The 19,525-nt window shown below is 39.3% G+C and overlaps 3 protein-coding genes across 3 annotated transcripts; 2 read left to right on the top strand and 1 right to left on the bottom strand.

Moving 5' to 3' along the window:
• Positions 1–41: 41 nt before the first annotated feature.
• Positions 42–1,530, bottom strand: LOC137942430 (CASP-like protein 4C1). The gene is made up of 3 exons (XM_068788068.1): positions 1,123–1,530; positions 823–958; positions 42–562 (listed from the first exon to the last, which is right to left on the bottom strand). The coding sequence occupies exons 1-3, from the start codon at positions 1,341–1,343 to the stop codon at positions 341–343; spliced, it is 579 nt and encodes a 192-aa protein (XP_068644169.1). The 5' UTR covers positions 1,344–1,530; the 3' UTR covers positions 42–340.
• A 4,005-nt stretch (positions 1,531–5,535) lies between these two features.
• On the top strand, positions 5,536–6,127 carry LOC137934855 (uncharacterized). Its single transcript, XM_068779411.1, has 3 exons — positions 5,536–5,657; positions 5,739–5,901; positions 5,990–6,127. The coding sequence occupies exons 1-3, from the start codon at positions 5,536–5,538 to the stop codon at positions 6,125–6,127; spliced, it is 423 nt and encodes a 140-aa protein (XP_068635512.1).
• A 5,514-nt stretch (positions 6,128–11,641) lies between these two features.
• On the top strand, positions 11,642–19,221 carry LOC137934578 (ubiquitin-conjugating enzyme E2 7-like). The gene is made up of 6 exons (XM_068779008.1): positions 11,642–11,830; positions 11,915–12,017; positions 12,617–12,714; positions 12,802–12,902; positions 18,143–18,220; positions 18,605–19,221. The coding sequence occupies exons 1-6, from the start codon at positions 11,782–11,784 to the stop codon at positions 18,680–18,682; spliced, it is 507 nt and encodes a 168-aa protein (XP_068635109.1). The 5' UTR covers positions 11,642–11,781; the 3' UTR covers positions 18,683–19,221.
• Positions 19,222–19,525: the final 304 nt, after the last annotated feature.

The raw sequence follows: 19,525 nt of genomic DNA, 5'->3' as shown, positions 1-19,525 counted from the left end.
CCTAACCATTTGAACAATTCGAATGGTGATGAACAAAAAAATAAAAAGCACCACCACCTCTACATCCAGAGGAAGTTATTGATAATTTGATAAGCTAATCTTCCAAATCAACTGACTTTTCTGCATCAATTACAGATGATAACAAACAGACAAAAATCTCAAACCACACCAGTGATGATTAACTCCAGTATAATAACCTGTAACGAATTCATAAAAGGGTACGCAAAAAGAATGGGGATCGGGGCTCGCAACAGACTCAGAATACACTTTACGCAAATAAAAATTAAATTTTATAAAACAGGGACAAAAATCAGGTTCTCGCTGCATCCGGAGAGGGAATTCAGAGATGGAAACGGGAGCCGGTGATGATAAAACAGGCGACACGGAAGCCGGACAGCAACGACGCCAATGCTAGGAACAAGAAACCAGTGAATCCCAGCGCCACCGAGATGGCCGATTGAATGCAGAACGCATCGTCAGCCGAGCAGATGTCTCCTCCCCGGAGATTCCTTGTCTCCGCCGTGCCCGCGGCGTTCGCGGACAGCAGCAGGTACGCGAACCCCTGCCAACAGAAACCCAAAAACAAAACGAAACAGCTCGCAGTGAGATTCCAGGTTTGAACAGGCCCACAGTGCTCAGAATAAACGGGCTATTCATGGTCCGCTCCACGAGGCCCATTTTGCTGTTTCTAAGCTCTGAGCTCATGTGCGAAGTGCAGGCCTCGGAACGGGAACGGCTCCGTTCAATTTCCCAAAATTTTCAAAATTCAAAACGGGAGCTCGGCTCGCAAGGAGAAGATCTGTTTAACACAAAACTAGGTACCTGATCGTGACCGAAATCGAACCAGAGCTGTACAACCTCCGGCAAAGGAGTACTCCCCTTCAAAATCTCCCAAACAGAAATTGCCATCTCGAAGAACGAATACACTGCGACGATCCCATTCGCGGCGAGAACGAATCTGAATTGAATCATTTAAAGAGTATACACAAGGGCTTCCCGTAAGAAGAAGAAGAAGTCGAAGAAGCAAAAGAACATAAAAGAAAATCAAAAGTAGTCCCACTACTATGAACTAACTTGAAACAGAGTGGAAATGCGAGGCATGCAAGCGAGAGGAGAACCTACCTGAAGGCATCAAAATGAACCCACTTAGCGGAACCGGAGCGGAAATTGGTGGCCATGAAAAGAGCGGCGGAGAGGGAGAAGCAGAAGGTGGCGACCCGAAGGACAAGGATCAGCAAGTTAAAGCGGCGGAGCTTTTGGAGCGAAACAGTGGAGTGGAAATTGGGAGCGGTGGGAATACGAGGCGGGGTTTCGCCGTTTCGGATGAACTGAGGAGACCGCATAGCGAGAGGTGAGGAGAAACGGAGAAGGAAGTCATGGGAGGGGGAGTCGGGAGAGAGAAGAGAAAAGAGGGATTCTTAATGGGGTTGGCTGGGTCGAAATCACGGGGGATTGCAGGGATTCCATGAGAGAAGGGGAAGGGAAAAAGGAGAAAAAAAGGGGAAAGGGGGAAGAAAACCGAGCGGCTGTTTTTTTAGTGTGATGCGCTGCTGCTTTTTTCTGCTCACACAGCTTTTATACTCTCCTCCCTTTCTCTGCGTTTCCACTGTCCGTTGAAAATACACTTTTTATTTTTATTTTTTTGGGTTAACGATGACTTCATCGACTCCAGCTCGCCTCCATTTTCCTCCCTTCGGTTCATTTCCACTATATGCGTAGAACGACCGATTATGTGGTCCACAACACAACAGATTCTCTTAGAAGATGCCTGAAGCAACTCCGACCTGGCCATGACCCGGACCATATTCAACCCGGTTCACTCAATCCAACCTGACCCAGGTTTTAAAACGGGCGGTCATTGTCATCTCCTGTTTGAACGCTGTGACTTTGATTTTTGACATCGCTTCTAGAATTTAAAAGAGCGAAATCGTTTTTCTCATTCTTCACTGGAATCTAATCAATCATGTAAGAACAGCTAAGAATTTAGCCCAAGTCAAACTCGAATCTTCGGCCTGGTTTCCGGAACATGGACCGTCACCGGCATTATTATTTAAGAGGAGCTCGTGAGAAGCGAGGTTTCATTTTCTTTTCTGCATGGGAGGAGAAGTACGGAAATAGCAATGCATTTGTATATATAAAATGATACCATTCTACCAACGGAGGTTGATGTATCATAAAAGAAATCCAGAAATGCTTACATTTTCAATGGTTGTTCTTGAATTCAGCAGCATCAATGTGGAGGAATTTGGAAGGTCTGAACCCACTCCTGCTTCTTGATTTCTGCATTTTTTACTGGAACGAGAGCTAGATGTGGGGATCAATGCTTGTAACTTTACATTTCTACTATTATACCTTTTGTTGAAGAAAAAATATAAAAGAACTTTATATGACTATCGCAATAAGAAATCTTACAAGGCTAAAATTATTATAGAAGAAGGTCTCACATAAGAGTTTGAGTTAAAAGGTATTTTAGTTATATTCGGTTGTTTAATTATATTAGGACTTATTTTTAAGTCTTGGACTCTAATTGTGTGTCATAGCCTTGTATTTTGCTTCTACATTGGACTTTGCAACTACATTCTGGCTCTTACTTCTCCATGTAACCAAGTTCCTTCCAACCATTGTACAATACCCCGAAGTAGATTTTCTGTCATCTGGGGATCCGGCCCAGTTGCATTTGAGAACCCTTCTATGTTGACGTGACCATGGTTTTTATAGAGAAACTCTCTTCCTGGAGCTCCTTTCAAGTATCGCAATATTCTTTCCAGTGTTTGCCAATGAGTAAGTCGGGGTTCGTGTATTGACTGACTACACTTACTGCATATGATATATCCGGCTTTGTTACACAAAGATAAATGAATTTTCCCACAAGTCTGAATTTTTTCGATATCCACATCTTCTCCAGTGCTTGTAGATAATTTTGTATTTGAATCCATAGGGGTTTATGTTGGTCTACACCCCATCATTCATGTCTCCTCAACTCGATCAAGGTCATAATTCCTTTGAGATTGTATAATCTCATGTTTAGCCTGTAGTACTTATATACCCAGAAAGTATTTTAGTCATTTGAGATAGTTGTGTTAAACTGAACAAAACCAATTTCCAAAAGGTTGCCAACGAGGCTAACCCAAAAATGGATGATGACTTCTGCAATGAGCAATGATATACAAACTCTTATCTACCAGCAACTTCCCGAAATAAGATGGATGCTGACTGGAAATCGGATTGATGTACTCAAAATTGGATTGTGTCAGACGTAATCCCAGCAAGTTTTCGAGATTGACAAAGATACAAAAAATTGATGATACCAATCTATTATGCTGCAATCAAATCCAGAGTCGTCCACTCCTGCAGCTGCAATTCGCAGATGGTGGAGAACAGCAGAGTTACGAAGAAACCTTGCAAGATGAAAATTCTAGCAAGTAGGAGTTGGCCATGAAGGGTGTTATACTTGAGAAACTGAAGTTGTACGCAACTTCAGTTGGTCTTCTAGCATGAAGGCAGGGGTAGTGAGTTGTAGATGTGGAGGATATCATATTTGAGGAAGAGGGCAATGCAATTGGTGTACCAGTCTCCAAGTGGGAGAATTGTTGAGTGGTGGAGTCTGGTCCACAACACTCGACTAGATGGGCACCGTCAGAGAGGTGGGCCCAAGGGACCCAGAGGACAATTCCTATTTTCTTTGTTGCGTATGTTGCACTCAATCGATGAAATGAAGTGTCGTTCATTTATGTCGATTCTTCTTCTCTTTAGTACACAGAGAGAGGGAAGCGAACAGAGTATCTCAAGACTGAGAAACAGAAAGGGGCTCGACGAGCGTTGCCAGTGCCGGAAGAGAGGAGGCTTCTCACCATCGTGAGAAGCGGCGCCGTTATCAGAAGGAAGCTCAGGACTCGACGCCGTGAGCACTGCTGTTTGGCCCTGTTGCCGACAGAAGGAGACTTGGGACTCAGCGCCGTGAGCACTACCGTTCAACGTTGTTACCGACAGAAGGAGGCTCGGGACTCGGCACCGTGAGCACTGCCGTTCAACGCTGTTGCCGGCAGAAGGAGGCTCAGGACTCGGAGTCGTGAGCATTGCCGTTCAACATTGTTGCTGGCAGAAGGAGGTTCGGGACTCGACATCGTGAGCACTGTCATTTGATGTTGTTACCGGCAGAAGGAGGCTCTGGACTCAGCGTCATGAGCACTGTCGTTCAATGATGTTGCCGGTAGAAGGAGGCTCGGGACTCGGCCCCGTGAGCGCTGTCGTTCGACGCTGCTGCCGGAACAAAGCAGTTCGGGTCACGACGAGAAACAAAGAGTTCCTCTGGACTTACAGAAGCTCGGGACCAATAGAAACAGGGTTGGTCACAGGGTTCTGTGAACTTCTACATCGGCATTAGTGGGTGATGTTGGTAGAGGAAGCAGGGAGTCCTTCCGATGCTGCTGGTAGAGGCAACAGGGAGGCGTTCCGGTGCTGTTGGTAGAGGCAGCAGGGAGTCGTTCTAGTGTTGCTGGTAGAGGCAGTTGGGAGGCGTTATGGTGCTGCTTGTAGAGGCAACAGGGAGGCATCCCAGTGCTATTGGTAGAGGTAGCAGGGAGGCATCCCGATGCTACTGGTAAAGGCAGCAGGGAGGCATTCCAGTGTTGCTGGTAGAGGCAGCAGGGAGTCGTTCCAGTGCTGCTAGTAGAGGCAGCAGGGAGTCGTTCCAGTGCTGCTGGTAGAGGCAGCAGGGAGTCGTTCTGGAAGAGAGGCTCTCGGCACCCATCACTGTTGTTACAAAGAACTCTCTAGACTTGTTGTAATGGTGAAGTTGTGTACTGTTGTGAGTAAAAACCTTACAGAGATTCTTCAAGTAATAAAATCTTTTGTAGCTCCCGTGGACGTAGACAATTTGCAAACCATGTAAATCTTTGTGTGTGCGTGGTTACCGTTTACTTTTGTCTTGTTGTTATCGGCCTTTTACCTAACAAATTACAGGTGTTGTTGGGCCATGCAAGAGCCCCGAGTTTTGTGGGAATGTTTATGGATGTTTCATTTTCTCTTTTCTCTATTCCTCTATAGGTCTATTCTAGTTAATTTAGTGTAAGTTTTATTTCTGGAAGGGTTCTGAAATTTATCAATTTGAATGCATGGTTAGGCTTGCTGAAATTCCAGGAATTTTGTTTAGTTTGTCTTGGACTATTTAAGTATTGTGCTGAATTGTTGAAATTAAGGGCCTGAATTAATTTATGCCGCCTGGTTAGACTTGCTGAGATTCCAGGTTTTGTTTAGTTTGTAGCGGATTAATTGAGTAATCGAGGAAGATTGTTGAAATTAAGGGCCCAAAAAACGAAGGGAGGAAAATTGGAGGTGAAGGATGGTAGATGGTTGGACACTCCGAATCTCATGGCAGTCACACGTAGCAGTCATGAGCTTCATGCAATCGTGCATGAAGGCCACCTGTTACACTCTCAGTCAGCAAATTCGGATCCTATCCTTCTGCTTTATATACGTAACTCCTTTCGTTTCCTCTGTAACTTCTTTCGTCTCTACCAAATCAGATCAAGAAGCATGACCAGCAAGCAACCTACGTTTGCCTACACCGTGGTTTATGTCAAAGACGTCGCCAAATCTGTAGCTTTCTACGCGCAGGCCTTTGGCTGCAAAGTCCGTCGTTTGGATGATTCTCGCAGGTGGGTATGTTTTACTGTACTGTTTGATGCTCTACGAATCAGTGTTGCATACGAATCAATGACAGTTTGGGTTGATATTAGATGGGGGGAGCTTGAAAGCGGTCAGACGACGATTGCTTTCACCCCAGCGCATCAGCACGAGACGGAAGACATTACCGGCACCGTTCAAACGCCGGAGAGGAAGAACCAGAGAGCTCCGCTCGAGATCTGCTTTGATTATGAAGACGTAGATGCTGCTTATGAGGCACTATACATGCTGCATCATTCATGTCTCTTTTTTGAAATTGATTTTTTTGTCGAAATGATCGTCTGTTATTGGTTTCTGTTTGCAGAGAGCCATCGAGATGGGGGCGACGGCTATAAGTGCACCAGATGAAAAGGAATGGGAGCAGAAGGTGGGATACGTTCGAGACATCGACGGTATCGTCGTTAGAATGGGAAGCCATGTGAACCCGCCTTCATCTCATTGATAACTCAGATCTGATGGAGCCTTTTAATATGTTTTTGGTGTTCTAAATAAAAAGGATTCGTGTTCACTGTTAACTATAATTTCACCATTATTTCAATTAGCCAGGGTCTTGGTTGTAAGAGACAACCCTAATAATATTTCTCTTAAATCCATCAACAGCCGCAGAGGAGATGATGATGATGAAGACCTTCTCTGATTTTTGTTTAAGGGTTTATATTATTTTAAAAGGATCTGTAAACAACAAGTGAATTGAATATAAAATTTCATATCAAAATACCAATATGTCAAAAGTAAAACATTAATGGTGAAATCCTTAGTTACTCACTCTTTATAGCATGGAGACTGGAGTATTTTCTCCCCCATTTAGTTTCATTAAAAACACACAATTACCCATTAAGCACTGAAGTTTTCTTCTCCCCCTTAATATTTCTTCTCACACTAAGCAAATACACAACAATGCAATGAGCTACAACCACACATTCTGTGCTTTTCTCGTCTTCCTTGTTGCCACCTCCATTTTTTTTGCAAAATCTCAATTTTCATCTTTCTTCTTCACTCTTATCTTCCCCTTCACCTTCTATTTTACATTTTGCTTCATCCTTGGCTCTTTGGCCTCTTTTGACCTCATATTCAACTTCCTCAATTCCTTCTATTTTACATTTTGCTTCATCCTTGGCTCTTTGGCCTCTTTTGGCCTCATATTCAACTTCCTCAATTCCTTGGTGTTGCTGGCCCAAGTGGCCTCTCAACAAAGGGGTGAATAGAGATACATAATAAAAATTATTTTTTATAGTGAAATTAAAGTAAATAGATAAGCAAACAAACAAGGTACGAGCTATGGAAAAACTTCAATATCATGAACATCTCTAATATGTTCCATTCAAAATGCTTCATTACATTTGTTGATAATATTTTCCATTCAAAATGCTTCATTACATTTGTTGATGATTTCTCTTTCATTACATTTGTTGATGATTTCTCTCATGGTCTTTCTTATTAAAAGAAAGATTTGAGATCTTACCTCTCCTTAACTCTTTTTGTGCCATATCTATTCAGTTTAACACTACCTTGAAGATTATTTGCTCAGATAATGCCAAAGAATATCTATCAGTGGACTTCTAATCCATTTGCAAAGATAAATGCATCATTCACCAAACTTCTTGTGTTTACACACCACAACAAAATAGTGTGGCTGAAAGAAAAAATAGGCACCTTCTTGAGGTTGCCCATGCTCTACTACATCATATGCGTATGCTTCAATTCTACTAGCCACATGCCATCCATACAGCTTGTTATCTTATTAACAAGTTATCTTCTTCGGTGCTTGGTAATAAGATACTATACTCTCATCTATTTCTTGGTGTTGAACCATTTTCTCTTCTTTTAAGGGTTTTAGGGTGTACTTGTTTTGTTCATGTTACATCCTCAATCCTTCTCCCAAAAAGATATTTGTTTCTAGTGATGTGACATTCTTTGAAGATCAACCCTCTTATTCATCCACCGGTGCCCCACCGAGTTTCGTAAGACTACAGTGCCAATTGATGACTCAACTGTTCATGGTCATGATGACGTACCCGCTCCACCCCCTGAAGCATTGGCTGATACTACACCTTTGTAGTCTCCAGACCCCTTTGAGGTAAGTTCTCCTTCTCAACCTTCTATTTTTTGTCCTAAATTTGATACCCGACCGATTGCTCTTCGCAAAGAACCTAGGACATGTACACAACCATCTACTTCTCACACCGTTGCTAACTTTTTATCCACCCATCGGTTAACCCCATCTTGTTGTCAGTTTCTTGCCTCTATTTCTTTTGTTGCTAATCCTCAGTCTTATCAGGATGCCCTACAACATCCAATATGGAAATCAGCCATGGATGAAGAGATGGCAACACTTTGTGAGAATTAGATCCGGCGCCTTGTTCCTCTACCATCTAGCAAAAAGTAGGTGGGTTGTAAATGGGTATTCACTGTCAAACAGAATCCAGATGGCTTCGTGGCCCACCTTAAAGTCCTACTCATGGTTAAATGTTATACTCAAAGTTATGGGATTGATTATGAGGAAACCTTTTCTCTAGTCACTAAGCTCAACTCAGTACGTCTTTTATTATCTCTTGTTGCTAACTCTTGATGTCATGTTTTTCAGCTAGATGTGAAGAATATCTTCCTTAATGGCAATATTGAGGAAATCTATATGCATCAGCTACCTAGATATGTGGTTGAGGGAGAGTTGGTATGCTACCTAAAAAATAATTATATGGTCTGAAGCAATCTCCTCGGGCCTGGTTTGACAAGTTTAGTCAAGCAATACTTCAATTCGGGTTCACAAGGTGCTTTGTGGATCATTCTATATTTGTCAAGCATACTAAAAAAGGTATGGTACTACTTGATGTGTACGCGGATGATATTATTTTGATAGGTAGTTCTATCAATAGCATTAGTCAAGTCAAACACAAGATATGCAATTAATTCAAGACAAAATACTTGAGACTCCTTAAGTACTTCCTTGGTACTGAGGTTCTTTAGTCCAAACATGGTATTATCTTATCATAGAGAAAATATGTTCTTGACTTTCTTAAAGAAACATGAATGATGGGATGTTGCCTTACTAACACCCATATGAAGACAAATACAAAAGTATGTGCTGGCTCGGAAGAAGTTGATGTGAGAACTAGTTGAAAAACTTATTTATCTCATTGTGACAAACCAAATATTTCTTTTGCAGTTAGTGTGGTTAGTCAGTATATGCAAAAACCTTAGATATCTCATTGGCAGGCATTGGAGAGGATTCTCAAGTACTTGAAAAAGGTACTAGGACAAAGGCTTCTATATAAGTGTCATGGTCATTTCAATGTGAAAAGTTTAGCCGGTGCAGATTGGGTTGGATCACCAGATGATAGAAAATCTACTTCAGGATACTGTACTCTAGTCGGAGGCAATCTTATTACTTGGAGGAGTAAAAAACAAAATGTAATTGTAAGGACCAGTGCAGAAGTAGAAATATAGAGTCATGGGTCATGCAGTAAGCAAGCTTCTATGGATTAAATCTCTTCTGATAAAGTTGAGATTCCACAAAAAAGGCACGATGGAACTTCATTGTGACAATCAAGTTGCGATCCATATTGCCTCCAACCCGGACTTCTATGAGAGAACTAAGCATATCGAGGTGGATTGTCACTTTGTGAGAGAAAACTTGCAAGCAAGAATTAAAAGTTTTAAACATATCTCAACTCATAGACAACTTGCTCATATATTCACAAAGTTAGTTAACTCCAAGGTTCTCTCCACTGCATGTACCAAGCTGGGGATATATGGTGTCCTTTCACCACCAGCTTAAGGAGGAATGTTAGAAGATATAGACAAGATTTGGTGTCATTGTTGTAATTATCTTATATTTTTTGTCTCTTCTTCACTCCTACTAGGGTAAAGGGTAGACTTATAATATTGGTATTTTTAACATCTATAAATAAAGTTTAAGGAGAAGGGTTTGGTTAAGTTGACAACCCAAAATCCTCCTCCCTTTTCTCTCCTCAAAGTCTCACTCCTTTTCTCTTTCTCCTCCTCAACCTCCACCTTCTCCTCTTCTCCTCCTTTCTTCTTTCTTTCATCTTCTCAACGTTGATAACTAAATCATTATGGAGACCTGGAAACAATAGTTCTAAAGCTATTCCTTATGTTTTCATTTGAAATTCTTTCTTTTATATTCGGATTTTGTGTGATCTGAACTATGCGTTAGAAAAATGGTCCCACGCTTTAGGAATTGAGCGCGTTAATCCCTTAGTTTGAGTTCATTGGGTTGGTCTTCTTATTTTGGTCTATATGGGTAATTTCTTCCTTAGTGATATATTCCTTAAAGAGTATATGTAGGTGGTTTTGGCTATGTTGAGTTCTAGTTGACCACATTTAGGTTGCATTTAGTGATTTATGTTTAGTGTATTTCGTGAATTTTGGCACTAATTTATTTTAAAAAAATACTTTCAATAGAAACTATATTTTTAGGGTTTAAGCAGAGGAAAAATATGATTGTAACTTTGAATATTATTTAAATTATAAATAGAGCATAAGAGTCTCTAAATCTTAATATCTCAAGGGTATCACTTAGTTATACAAATTTACCAACACCAATGAACAAATATGTAAAGAAACCAAAAACAATTAAGTTGATGTTAAAGTTTCTTCTTAACCTTAGATGTACACAAGTGGTCATAAAAGGAGATTCTTAGTTGTAGGCAATTAAAAGAGTGACTTTGCCTTGGCTAAGAATTCAATGATTGGGTGAAGGATGGTGAGTTCCTATTGTACTACCTCAAGGGTATCACTCTTCCAAATGAATAAAGATTGACTTATTAAACTTTAGTAGGTCAAAACAAGGCAATTAGAGTTCATGCATATGGAGTAGAGGTTTGTCTTTTCTATGAAGCCAACAAGCATCCAAAATATGAAATATAGTAACTTTCCTAGTAATAATCTAGTTATTTCAAATGAACATACTATGATTTGCCAAGATATATATGTTCTAAACTAAGCCTTTTTTATAATTGGTATGTATATGAATTAATTTTTATATTTAGTTTTCTCTTTCTTAGATTAACAAATTTTTTGCCAACTACACATGCACAAAAATGTGAAGACTTAATTTTCTCACTCATGTGGTGGCTTGATGGTAATGATGTGGCACAACTGTGGCTTCTTATCAATAGAGGAGCTCATAGGGTCGGGTTCCATGGGGAACTTGACTTGACTTGACTTAAACCCTGATGACAAGCTTTAAGTTTCACCCTATGGTTTAGGTAGGGTTGAGAAAAAAACTCACCTTGGTTCCCGACTAGATCCTGACCTTAATCAAGCCTAATAAGTTATCTACCTTTTAAAAAAAATTAATTATATATTTAAAAGTAAAAATAAAACTTCTTTAATTTTTTATGATTTTTATTTTTATTATATATAATAGTAATTTTATATATATTAATTTTTATTTTTTTATAATATTTAATGAATGGTAGATTGAGCCACGGACCAAAATGGAGATGGGTTGGGGACAAGGAGATGGGGCATGGTCAAGGTTGTGACAACGATTTTTCGGGTTGAAGTTCAACGTAGGGTTCAGGTTTTCAATTATTTGTAAAAATTCACTTGCATATTTTGAAAAAAAAATAAATAGAGAACAAAGAAAAATATGTATAAAGTGAGGGGAAAATAAAGCATATCGTTTATGTGAAATCCACATCATGTGTGAAAATTCCACATGTGTGAAGTTTGTAGTTTTGAAAAAAACGAGTACAAAGAAAATGAGGCCAGGACTGGTTGGTTCACTCAAGTCAATCCCAAGGAAATTATGTACATAATAGAGCCGACCGGGCCATCTAGTTTGACCGGGTTCAACTAGTACATGCTATTTTGAGCGACTCGTGACTCGAACGCAGTCACCGACTAACGGCGGTAAAAAACCACTACACGACCTCATTGACACGTGCAAAGAAGATGATTCCGTTCTCTTTTTTCTTTTCTTTTTTCTTTTTAATCCCGAAAACTCCTCTTGCTGCTCTTGTGAAACCCCGTCTCGCAGTCTTCTGTGGATCGCGTCGCACTAATCCAACACCTCTACAAAAAGTCTTGAAAGAGAACTTACGCAGTCTCTGCTAAATCTTTCGCTTTGTGATGGCTGGACTAACCCAAGCAACTCTCCTCCTTCACAAGCAGCTCAAAGGTATTCATCGCTCTTTCTTCTGTGTCGGCTGTTAGGGTTTTTTTTTTTTACCAATTATGTGTAAATTGCTATCTCTATGTACAGATCTCACAAGAAATCCAGTCGACGGTTTCTCTGCCGGATTGGTGGACGATAGCAATATCTTTGAATGGAGCGTTACAATTATCGGCCCGCCGGACACTCTCTAGTGAGTTCCTTATTTTTGAATTTCTAATTTAAAAATTCATTTTCATTGGTGTTCTTGGCAATCGCTGTTAGGGTTTGGTGATCTCCTATAACAGTTTGTTGCGGTGTGTTATCCACTCGATCTGATTATGATTTGGTTATTGATTGTCCAAAGAGTCTTGTTCACCACTGAATTCTTTGCTGTTATAGGTTTTTGGTTCCTATGGGATTTTAGGGCTTTCTCTAAATTGTTGTGCTTTATAGGGTTTTGCTCTGATAATTTTGTTTTCATTGTTTGAAGTGCAGAAGTTTGTGAGAGTTTATTGGGCTGTATACGTTTGGGTTTAATTCCTCGTGTTACTGTTAAGTGTTAATTGATTAAGGCTTTTCCAGTTTATGGTAACATTGATTTTCTTCCTCTAGGCTTCTCTGTTTCTTCCAGCTACCGTCAATCTGCATAAGCTTGTGCTGCTGTTGATTTATTTTTCTCATGGCTGATATTAGTGTAGCTCTTCTACTTTCACTTTGCCTGATTTTGCATGCTCAATATGTGGCCTCCCTATCTCTTTCCTGTTTCTTCTCCATTAATTCTTTCTCAGCTAATATCATCTGAACATTCAGCGATGGAGGCTATTTCAATGCCATTATGAGCTTCCCACTGAATTACCCAAATAGTCCTCCTTCAGTGAGGTTTACGTCAGAGATGTGGCATCCTAATGGTTGGCTTTTTATTTGTTTACATTTCTTGATTCTCTTGGTTTGTGTGGATCATGTGCTAACAAACACTCTGTTGACCTGCTTGGCAGTCTATCCCGATGGAAGAGTCTGCATATCTATTCTTCATGCTCCTGGGGACGACCCAAATGGTTATGAGCTTGCAAGTGAACGATGGACACCTGTCCATACAGTAAGATTTGGCATGTTCAGTAATAATTTGATTCTGCTTTGGGTATTGTTTGTATTTCTTCCTTGATAAAAATGACCAAAGTATCTATAGCGTAATGGCTTTTTGGTGATGGTTTTTTGTGTGTATTGTTTGTTAATGCATGGTTTTTCAATGTTAAGCAGTTGTCATCAGTCCCCTTTCTCAAGGCTGCAACTCCCTCTTTCATTTTTAAAGATGGCCCTGCCTTCTACTTACTCGGAAAATGCTGTTTAACCCAAAATTGTATGTTTTTGTCAGAAGTTGGAATTGACTTTAGTGCAGCAATATGCAATATGATAAACCTTCTCTTCCAAAAGTCCCAATCTAAAGACTGCTCATGATTCCTTTTAGAGTAGATATCCTGGAACTTTAAAAGGATGGTAGAATCCTTTGAAAGGTCGTTATTTATGGCATTCTTTGCTAGTCTGAACCAACTGTTTGTCTTACTTCAAGAAATCGATGACCTCTGATTCACCAATGTCAGGTCAAAACCTTATTGATTTCATTGGATAATTTTGGAACATTTGCAGTCATTTTGGTGATACTGGCGTCTTCACGGGTTATTCGTCTGACATGGATAGTTACATTATGGAACATTTGCAGTCAAAATTGTGCTCATTGTTTTATCTTTCAGTTTAAGATGGTGCCATTTGGTTTATTTGTAAGATCTATGGCCCCAATATCAGAGAGATGAAAGGGAGAGTTTTTGTGTCTTGGTATCTGGTTGAATGATCAGTTGACATCAGTTGTATGTCCTTATTTTTTTTTAGAGACTTTGGCGTGATTCGGTAATGCTGTGAGAAATACCTATGATGGGCTTCTATCTAAGCCAGAATGCAAGCTTTGTGGGCTTCGTTGATACCCCGAGCCTTGTTGATTTACCCTGTCCTGTTTTTGATTTGCATGATTGATTCAAAATTTGTCAAAGCTTGATCAGTTCCTTGTGAGCTTTTGACTCCCCAATTTTTTGCTGTGCTTTTCCTTGGTTAACTTCTGACTGTGTGAACAAGGCGTTTTTCAGCTACTTGAGGAATGTTGATAGGTTTCGAGTAGTTGATTATATGGATGCCCACCACCCCACCCCCTAACCTTTCCCTACTCTATGAAGAGGAGGTTTTTTTAATCCCATCCTCGCCATAACCCTATCTGACAACCCTGTCTCCGCCCTACTTTGCCATGGGGTTGGTCTTTGAACCCTATCTCATCTTGCAACCCCACCCCATCCTACAAAGATTTGCTTTTTGGTCTTTTTTCTACCTTGTGTCATGTAGTTGTTTACAAAAAAATCATAAAAAATTCAAAATAAAATAAAAAGAGTTCAGGGTATATATGTCAAAACCCAATGAGGTTGTTGGGGATTGAAAAATCCGTTCCCAATATTTAAAAAAAAAAAAAAAAAACCTTCCTCTCCCTGAACCCATGTGTGGTTTTGGACTTCTTCCTATCCTTGCTCTGTGGGGTCAAGAAGCCACCTCACCCCGCATTTAGTGAAGCAGGGTGGGATGGGTGGGTTCCTATGAGAACCCACTCTGCTGTCATCGCTAGTTGCTTACTTGGCTTTCAGGTTCTCTTGCAAGTTGGAATTGTTGAAAGGTAAAATCAAAGATTGATTTGGGAAGGTGTTATGGAGTCTCTAGGAACCCCTCTTGTTTGAGGGGCAAGGCTTTTCTGAGCTACTCCGAGGAATGGGGGATAGGTTACCAATAGTTAGTTTTTTGGCTGCTAGCTTCTCTTGCAAGCTGACAATTTTTAAATGGCAAAATCAAAGAGTGGGCTAGAGAGGTGTTATTGGAGTGTTCAAAAGTACAAATTTGAAACTCCTTGATGAGGCACCTCTTGATGCTTCATGCATGTTTACCCTTAACATGGTCGCCTCTCATGTGCAAATCTATTAGAAGCAGTAGACTCATTTCAAGTTGCTGAAGGATGCAATGCTCATACAAGTTATCTTGCATCATTTCTTTGCTCACAAGAGAAGCAATTCCTTCACGTCGCTAACAAGCTCTTTGACTTTTAAGGTTCTTATTTATTTATTTTTGAGTGATACTTGGACAATCTTTTTCGTCGGCCATGGCTCACCATGTTCCTCAAGATATTTGGTTTTGTGATTGCTGCCTCTATTGAGCTACCTTTAACTTTTAAGGAAATTGAAAGGGCAACCTCCTTCATTTCCATTCATAAATCTTTGCTACATAAAATTTTGGATATTTTTGGTGCCTTCTTCACAGTTGCACAACTAATCTTTTCCTCCTTAACTGTGCTGACCCTCATAAAAGATGTAGAATGACTAGGTGACTTTCGTCTTGTTGGCTTACTTTCTAGCATATATAGCCAAGGTCTTCACCTACAGGGCAAGTATTGTCCTCCTTCTAGATATTAGTGACTGTTATATTGTCTTTTGTAAGGGAGATGCTTGAATTCTACTTTCGTAGCCCAAAAGTTGCTTTGTTCTTTTAACAGGAGTGGCCATTCTGGTGACTCTCAAATTGGACAGGGAAAAAGCCTTGATGTAGTTTGCTGCCAACTTCTTGGCATGCTTGTATCTGGGCCATGCTTATTGACCACGTATCTTGCCATCCTCTCAAATTACAATCTAATTTTTGGGCAAGGTCAAAGGCCCTTGTTTTGTGGTTTATCTTTGTCAAGGCAATGACATCACCACTTGTCTTCCGATGCAGACCTGCTACCCTCCTTTCTATGACTACAAGGCCTTTCAAAAAAGGAGACTGCTCGATTGTACATTCAGTGCCCATGAGCTGCTCCGTTCTTTTAGGAATGGCCAGTCTGGTCTCTCTCTGTTCCCCTTCCCATTTAGTGGTTTTCTGTTCGGTTGTTCTTAGTGTATTTTTATGTTCAAAACTCTTAGGCATTCAGACCCTTTGTTGTTCTTGTCTTTTGACATTTGGGAAAGCTGTTGCTATCATTGTCTTTCTTGGTTGAAAAGATGGTGTGCTCCCATCTCTGTTCTCCTATGTCTTTGTGCCTTAGGTATGTATCCACAATTTGGTGATAGTACCATATACTTTTTTTGTGGGAGAATGACCAAGTTATTAATGGTAAAGTGCTCCTCAAAATAGTGTGGGCAATGTGATATTAGTTGAAGTCTTCATGTGTGGTTTATTTTTCTTAGGGTGATGTCCTTCGATTGAAACTTGCTGCTTTTCCACTGCGCCTTCAATTCCTTCTGCATAAACTTTCCAAATCCCTATGAATTATTTTAATCTACTTGAAAGTTAATTTGAAGGGAAACCTCTGTAGGCTTGTCGAGTAACTCTCAAAAGTTTACTGTTGGAAGCCTTATTTTGTCTTTTTTCCCTCGAAGAACTAGGAATTTTCTCCTTTGTGGTAACGCACGGAAGTTTTCTCGTGAGGGGGTCCTAATAACAAATGCTATCTGGTAAATTGGGAGGAGCTGGCATGTCTAAGAGTAACTGTTGCCTTGAAATTTAAAAGATATATCATGTACTAAAGTGGTTGATTTGAGCCAACTTGTGATAGTAGCTCCAGAGGTAATCCTAGTCATGATACTCAAGTTGTACATGAAATTGACAAAAAAGTGGTTACCATGTACATGTAGGTGATTTAATCACAGGTGTTGAACGCTTAAAAAAAGAACAAAACAATTGACAATTGCCACTTAAAAGTGAACTTCCTACTTTATATAATACTTCTTGGCGTGCCCTAACTTTGTCTGCCTTTTGTTTTATAGTCTAATTATATTGAAGTGTCTTTCTTAAGAATTCCTTGTTTTGTATGGTGTCTCTTGCTAATTTGGGAGCTTCCTATCTTTGTAGATGTTTCTTCTTGTTACTAGGATATATTTAAGATTGTTATCTGTAAAACGATCTTGGTTTGAATGTGCTTTCTGAGGCTCTAGGTCTAACCTAAATTAATGCAGTTGGTGGGAAGGGGTGGGTCCCCATATAACAGTAAGCATTTGTTGAAAGATGGGTAAGAGGCAGCTAGAAAATATATTGGACTGCAGATTTTATCTCGTATGAAACAATTAAAAGTCTTATTGCTGTTTTCCTTTTCCCCTTTCCATTGCAAGTTGTCCTGTATGGTTTTAAAACTTCTTTCCAAGGTGAAGTTGCATAACTAGTGTACTCATATGTATAACATGTTGTCAGTAGCTCGGTGCTCACACTTTGTTCTGTCGCTCTACAATTCTTCCTTTGCTTGCACCAGATTTGAAACACTTGCCTCATATAATTCCATTTTCAACCACTAGAAAATCATTGCTAAGATCAATTTATCTTCCTCTGCTTCCATTACAAAATTGATAACCAGTTTATATTGTCCTTGAAAGGACAATTGCTGTGCTATGTACTGTTCAGTGAGATCACTTGGTATACTCTGGCCCCCTTGTTGCCTTTAGAAGTTGTAATAGATATGTTCTTCAAAATTTGCTAAGTATTTTGCAGGAAGATCACTTGGTATAACTTGTAAGTTGCAACAGATACTAATCTCATGGTTTTAAGAAAAGATGAGGCCCATGATCATACTGACAGATACCTTTCCGACATAATGCCTACATCAAACTATTGTTCTTTAGGCAATATCCCAGAGTGCTGTTAAGTCTTCTTAAGTAGTAACCTCTTCAGATGACTAATATTTTAACAACTTCATTTGATTCCAGTTGACTATTTCGATATCCTAAATATCCCACTAAGCGTATAATTCTTTACATTGTTCATGAATTTTAAATTTACATTCCCTATAAAAAAAGGTTTCTGTTGGAAAATGTTTTATACGTATCCAAGAATGAGGAAATTTGATGATCACAGGCCATTTCAGTTAATTGAGTATATTGAACTTATATACGAAATTCTGTTTGTGTGAATTTTGAGTGAGTTGCGGTTCATTTGGTCATAACAGAATTTGATCTCCTTGGTTAAAAGTTGAACTTAGTGAGGGTTCTTCATGAATTGGCTGATTAAAAGTCCCCAATGCTAAAGTTTATTTGGCTTCATTCATCCGATTATGTTTGTTACTGTGCTGTTAGTATTTTGATGGCATTTTGTATTACAAGCTTGATATTGGCTCTATATCTTGTTTCTTGCATGTGTACTTTGTTGTTTCTTGCATACAACAGAAGTATGTGGTATAAATATTTTTAACAAAAAAAATAGTATGGATACTATATGGGATGTCAAATATGGTTTTGGTGAGCCTCTTAGTTCGTTAATATTATTACTGATGTTTGTGGTGCTAATATGCAGGTTGAAAGCATAGTGTTGAGTATTATTTCCATGCTTTCAAGTCCTAACGATGAATCACCAGCAAATATTGAAGCTGCAGTAAGTGAAAAATATTACTAGCATTTTTTTTCTCAAGTTTTTACTTTGTGGGGGCTCCTAAACATAATTGCTTTTTTCGTTGCTTTCCATCCTTGAAACAGAGTAATTAACAAGATATTTTTCCAATTCTTATTGCACTTTTATTACCTGTTTTCCTTTTTTTTTTTTTTTTTTACCTCCGATGTCTATCTAAAACAGTGCAATCTAAGTTCAGCTCTCATGGAGAGATGTAGATAATAACACATTCTTAACCAGCTCAGAAACATTTTGTTGAGTGTTGAGACCCTGATTTATTAAAAATATGCTGCTAGATCAGTTGTAAAATGGGACTAGTATCAAAATGAGTAATAGCATGTTTTCTGAGGCAGTTTCTTCTTTTTCCAGAAAGAATGGAGAGAGCGAAGGGATGATTTCAAAAAGAAGGTTAGTCGTATTGTGAGGAAATCTCAAGAAATGGTGTAATACATAGCCACATTAGACTAGTCAAAAGCTTTTCAAGCCAGCTTTTATTATACTCGCTGTCCTACCAATGTTGAATTTGATGATGTCTGAGTCGGTTAATCTGGTTGTTGGTGTCTCTCATGTGGAATTTCTATTTAATTTCACCTTTTCATACTTTTTTCTTCTTCTAGCCAACAACTGTCAATACACATAACGAGGGTGTTTTTTCTATTTATTGGACTTGACTGGTGAGTGTCCGTTTGAAGTGTGAGTTCTCTCTCATTTGGGTCATCTTTTCTTTTCGGTTTTCTGCATTTTTCTACATTGTTGGGTTAGTGATTCAATTGATGGAATTTGTGCTCTGCTCCCACAAGAACTTTTTATGTTATATTCATTCTACTGGACTGGGAGTTTCGCGATGTGGATGAGAGAGAATTTGTTTCCAAATAATATGTTTTACTTACCATTGCATGGATCTGTAGTTTTTTGTGCACTCTTGACTTATCGCTCATGAAAGAAGTGGGTGGTGGCCCTTTTGTAATGTGAGTAGTGGTTTTGGATGTGGATTTGTTTACACTAGGTCTGTCCATAGGAGAAAGCAAAGGTTATATGAATTCAACACTACATATCTTAAAATTAATATTCCCATTAAGGTAATAGAAAAAAAATAAATGTGATTTGATCAGATTTGTAAGTTGAAGCCCATGGATTTTGTAATTATGGTCATTTACAATTGGAGGAAGCAATTTTTTTTTTTTAAAATCGAGCACAATAGAAAAGTTGAATATTCACTCGATCTGAAACTACAAGGCACAAGTTTAACTCCAGATTGTCAATTAAGAATTTGAGAATCATTGCTGGACA

The sequence above is a fragment of the Aristolochia californica genome, unplaced genomic scaffold (assembly GCF_029961685.1).
Source record: "Aristolochia californica isolate CCGP_79_NKW_82.1479 unplaced genomic scaffold, dmAriCali1.0.hap1 SCAF_10, whole genome shotgun sequence".
NCBI classification, from domain to species: domain Eukaryota; kingdom Viridiplantae; phylum Streptophyta; class Magnoliopsida; order Piperales; family Aristolochiaceae; genus Aristolochia; species Aristolochia californica.
This window is presented reverse-complemented; position numbering and strand designations above follow the sequence as displayed.

What these genes read in the sequence shown, in the direction of transcription:
- LOC137942430 (XM_068788068.1), bottom strand. Translation starts at nt 1,343, where the DNA reads ATGCGGTCTCCTCAGTTCATCCGAAACGGCGAAACCCCGCCTCGTATT. An exon ending in GTTCATTTTGATGCCTTCAG is followed by an intron (nt 959 to 1,122) that starts GTAGGTTCTCCT and finishes GATTCAATTCAG; the next exon opens with ATTCGTTCTCGCCGCGAATG. An exon ending in TCGATTTCGGTCACGATCAG is followed by an intron (nt 563 to 822) that starts GTACCTAGTTTT and finishes TTCTGTTGGCAG; the next exon opens with GGGTTCGCGTACCTGCTGCT.
- LOC137934578 (XM_068779008.1), top strand. Translation starts at nt 11,782, where the DNA reads ATGGCTGGACTAACCCAAGCAACTCTCCTCCTTCACAAGCAGCTCAAA. An exon ending in GGCCCGCCGGACACTCTCTA is followed by an intron (nt 12,018 to 12,616) that starts GTGAGTTCCTTA and finishes CTGAACATTCAG; the next exon opens with CGATGGAGGCTATTTCAATG. An exon ending in AGAGATGTGGCATCCTAATG is followed by an intron (nt 12,715 to 12,801) that starts GTTGGCTTTTTA and finishes CCTGCTTGGCAG; the next exon opens with TCTATCCCGATGGAAGAGTC.
- LOC137934855 (XM_068779411.1), top strand. Translation starts at nt 5,536, where the DNA reads ATGACCAGCAAGCAACCTACGTTTGCCTACACCGTGGTTTATGTCAAA. An exon ending in CGTTTGGATGATTCTCGCAG is followed by an intron (nt 5,658 to 5,738) that starts GTGGGTATGTTT and finishes GGTTGATATTAG; the next exon opens with ATGGGGGGAGCTTGAAAGCG. An exon ending in ACGTAGATGCTGCTTATGAG is followed by an intron (nt 5,902 to 5,989) that starts GCACTATACATG and finishes TTCTGTTTGCAG; the next exon opens with AGAGCCATCGAGATGGGGGC.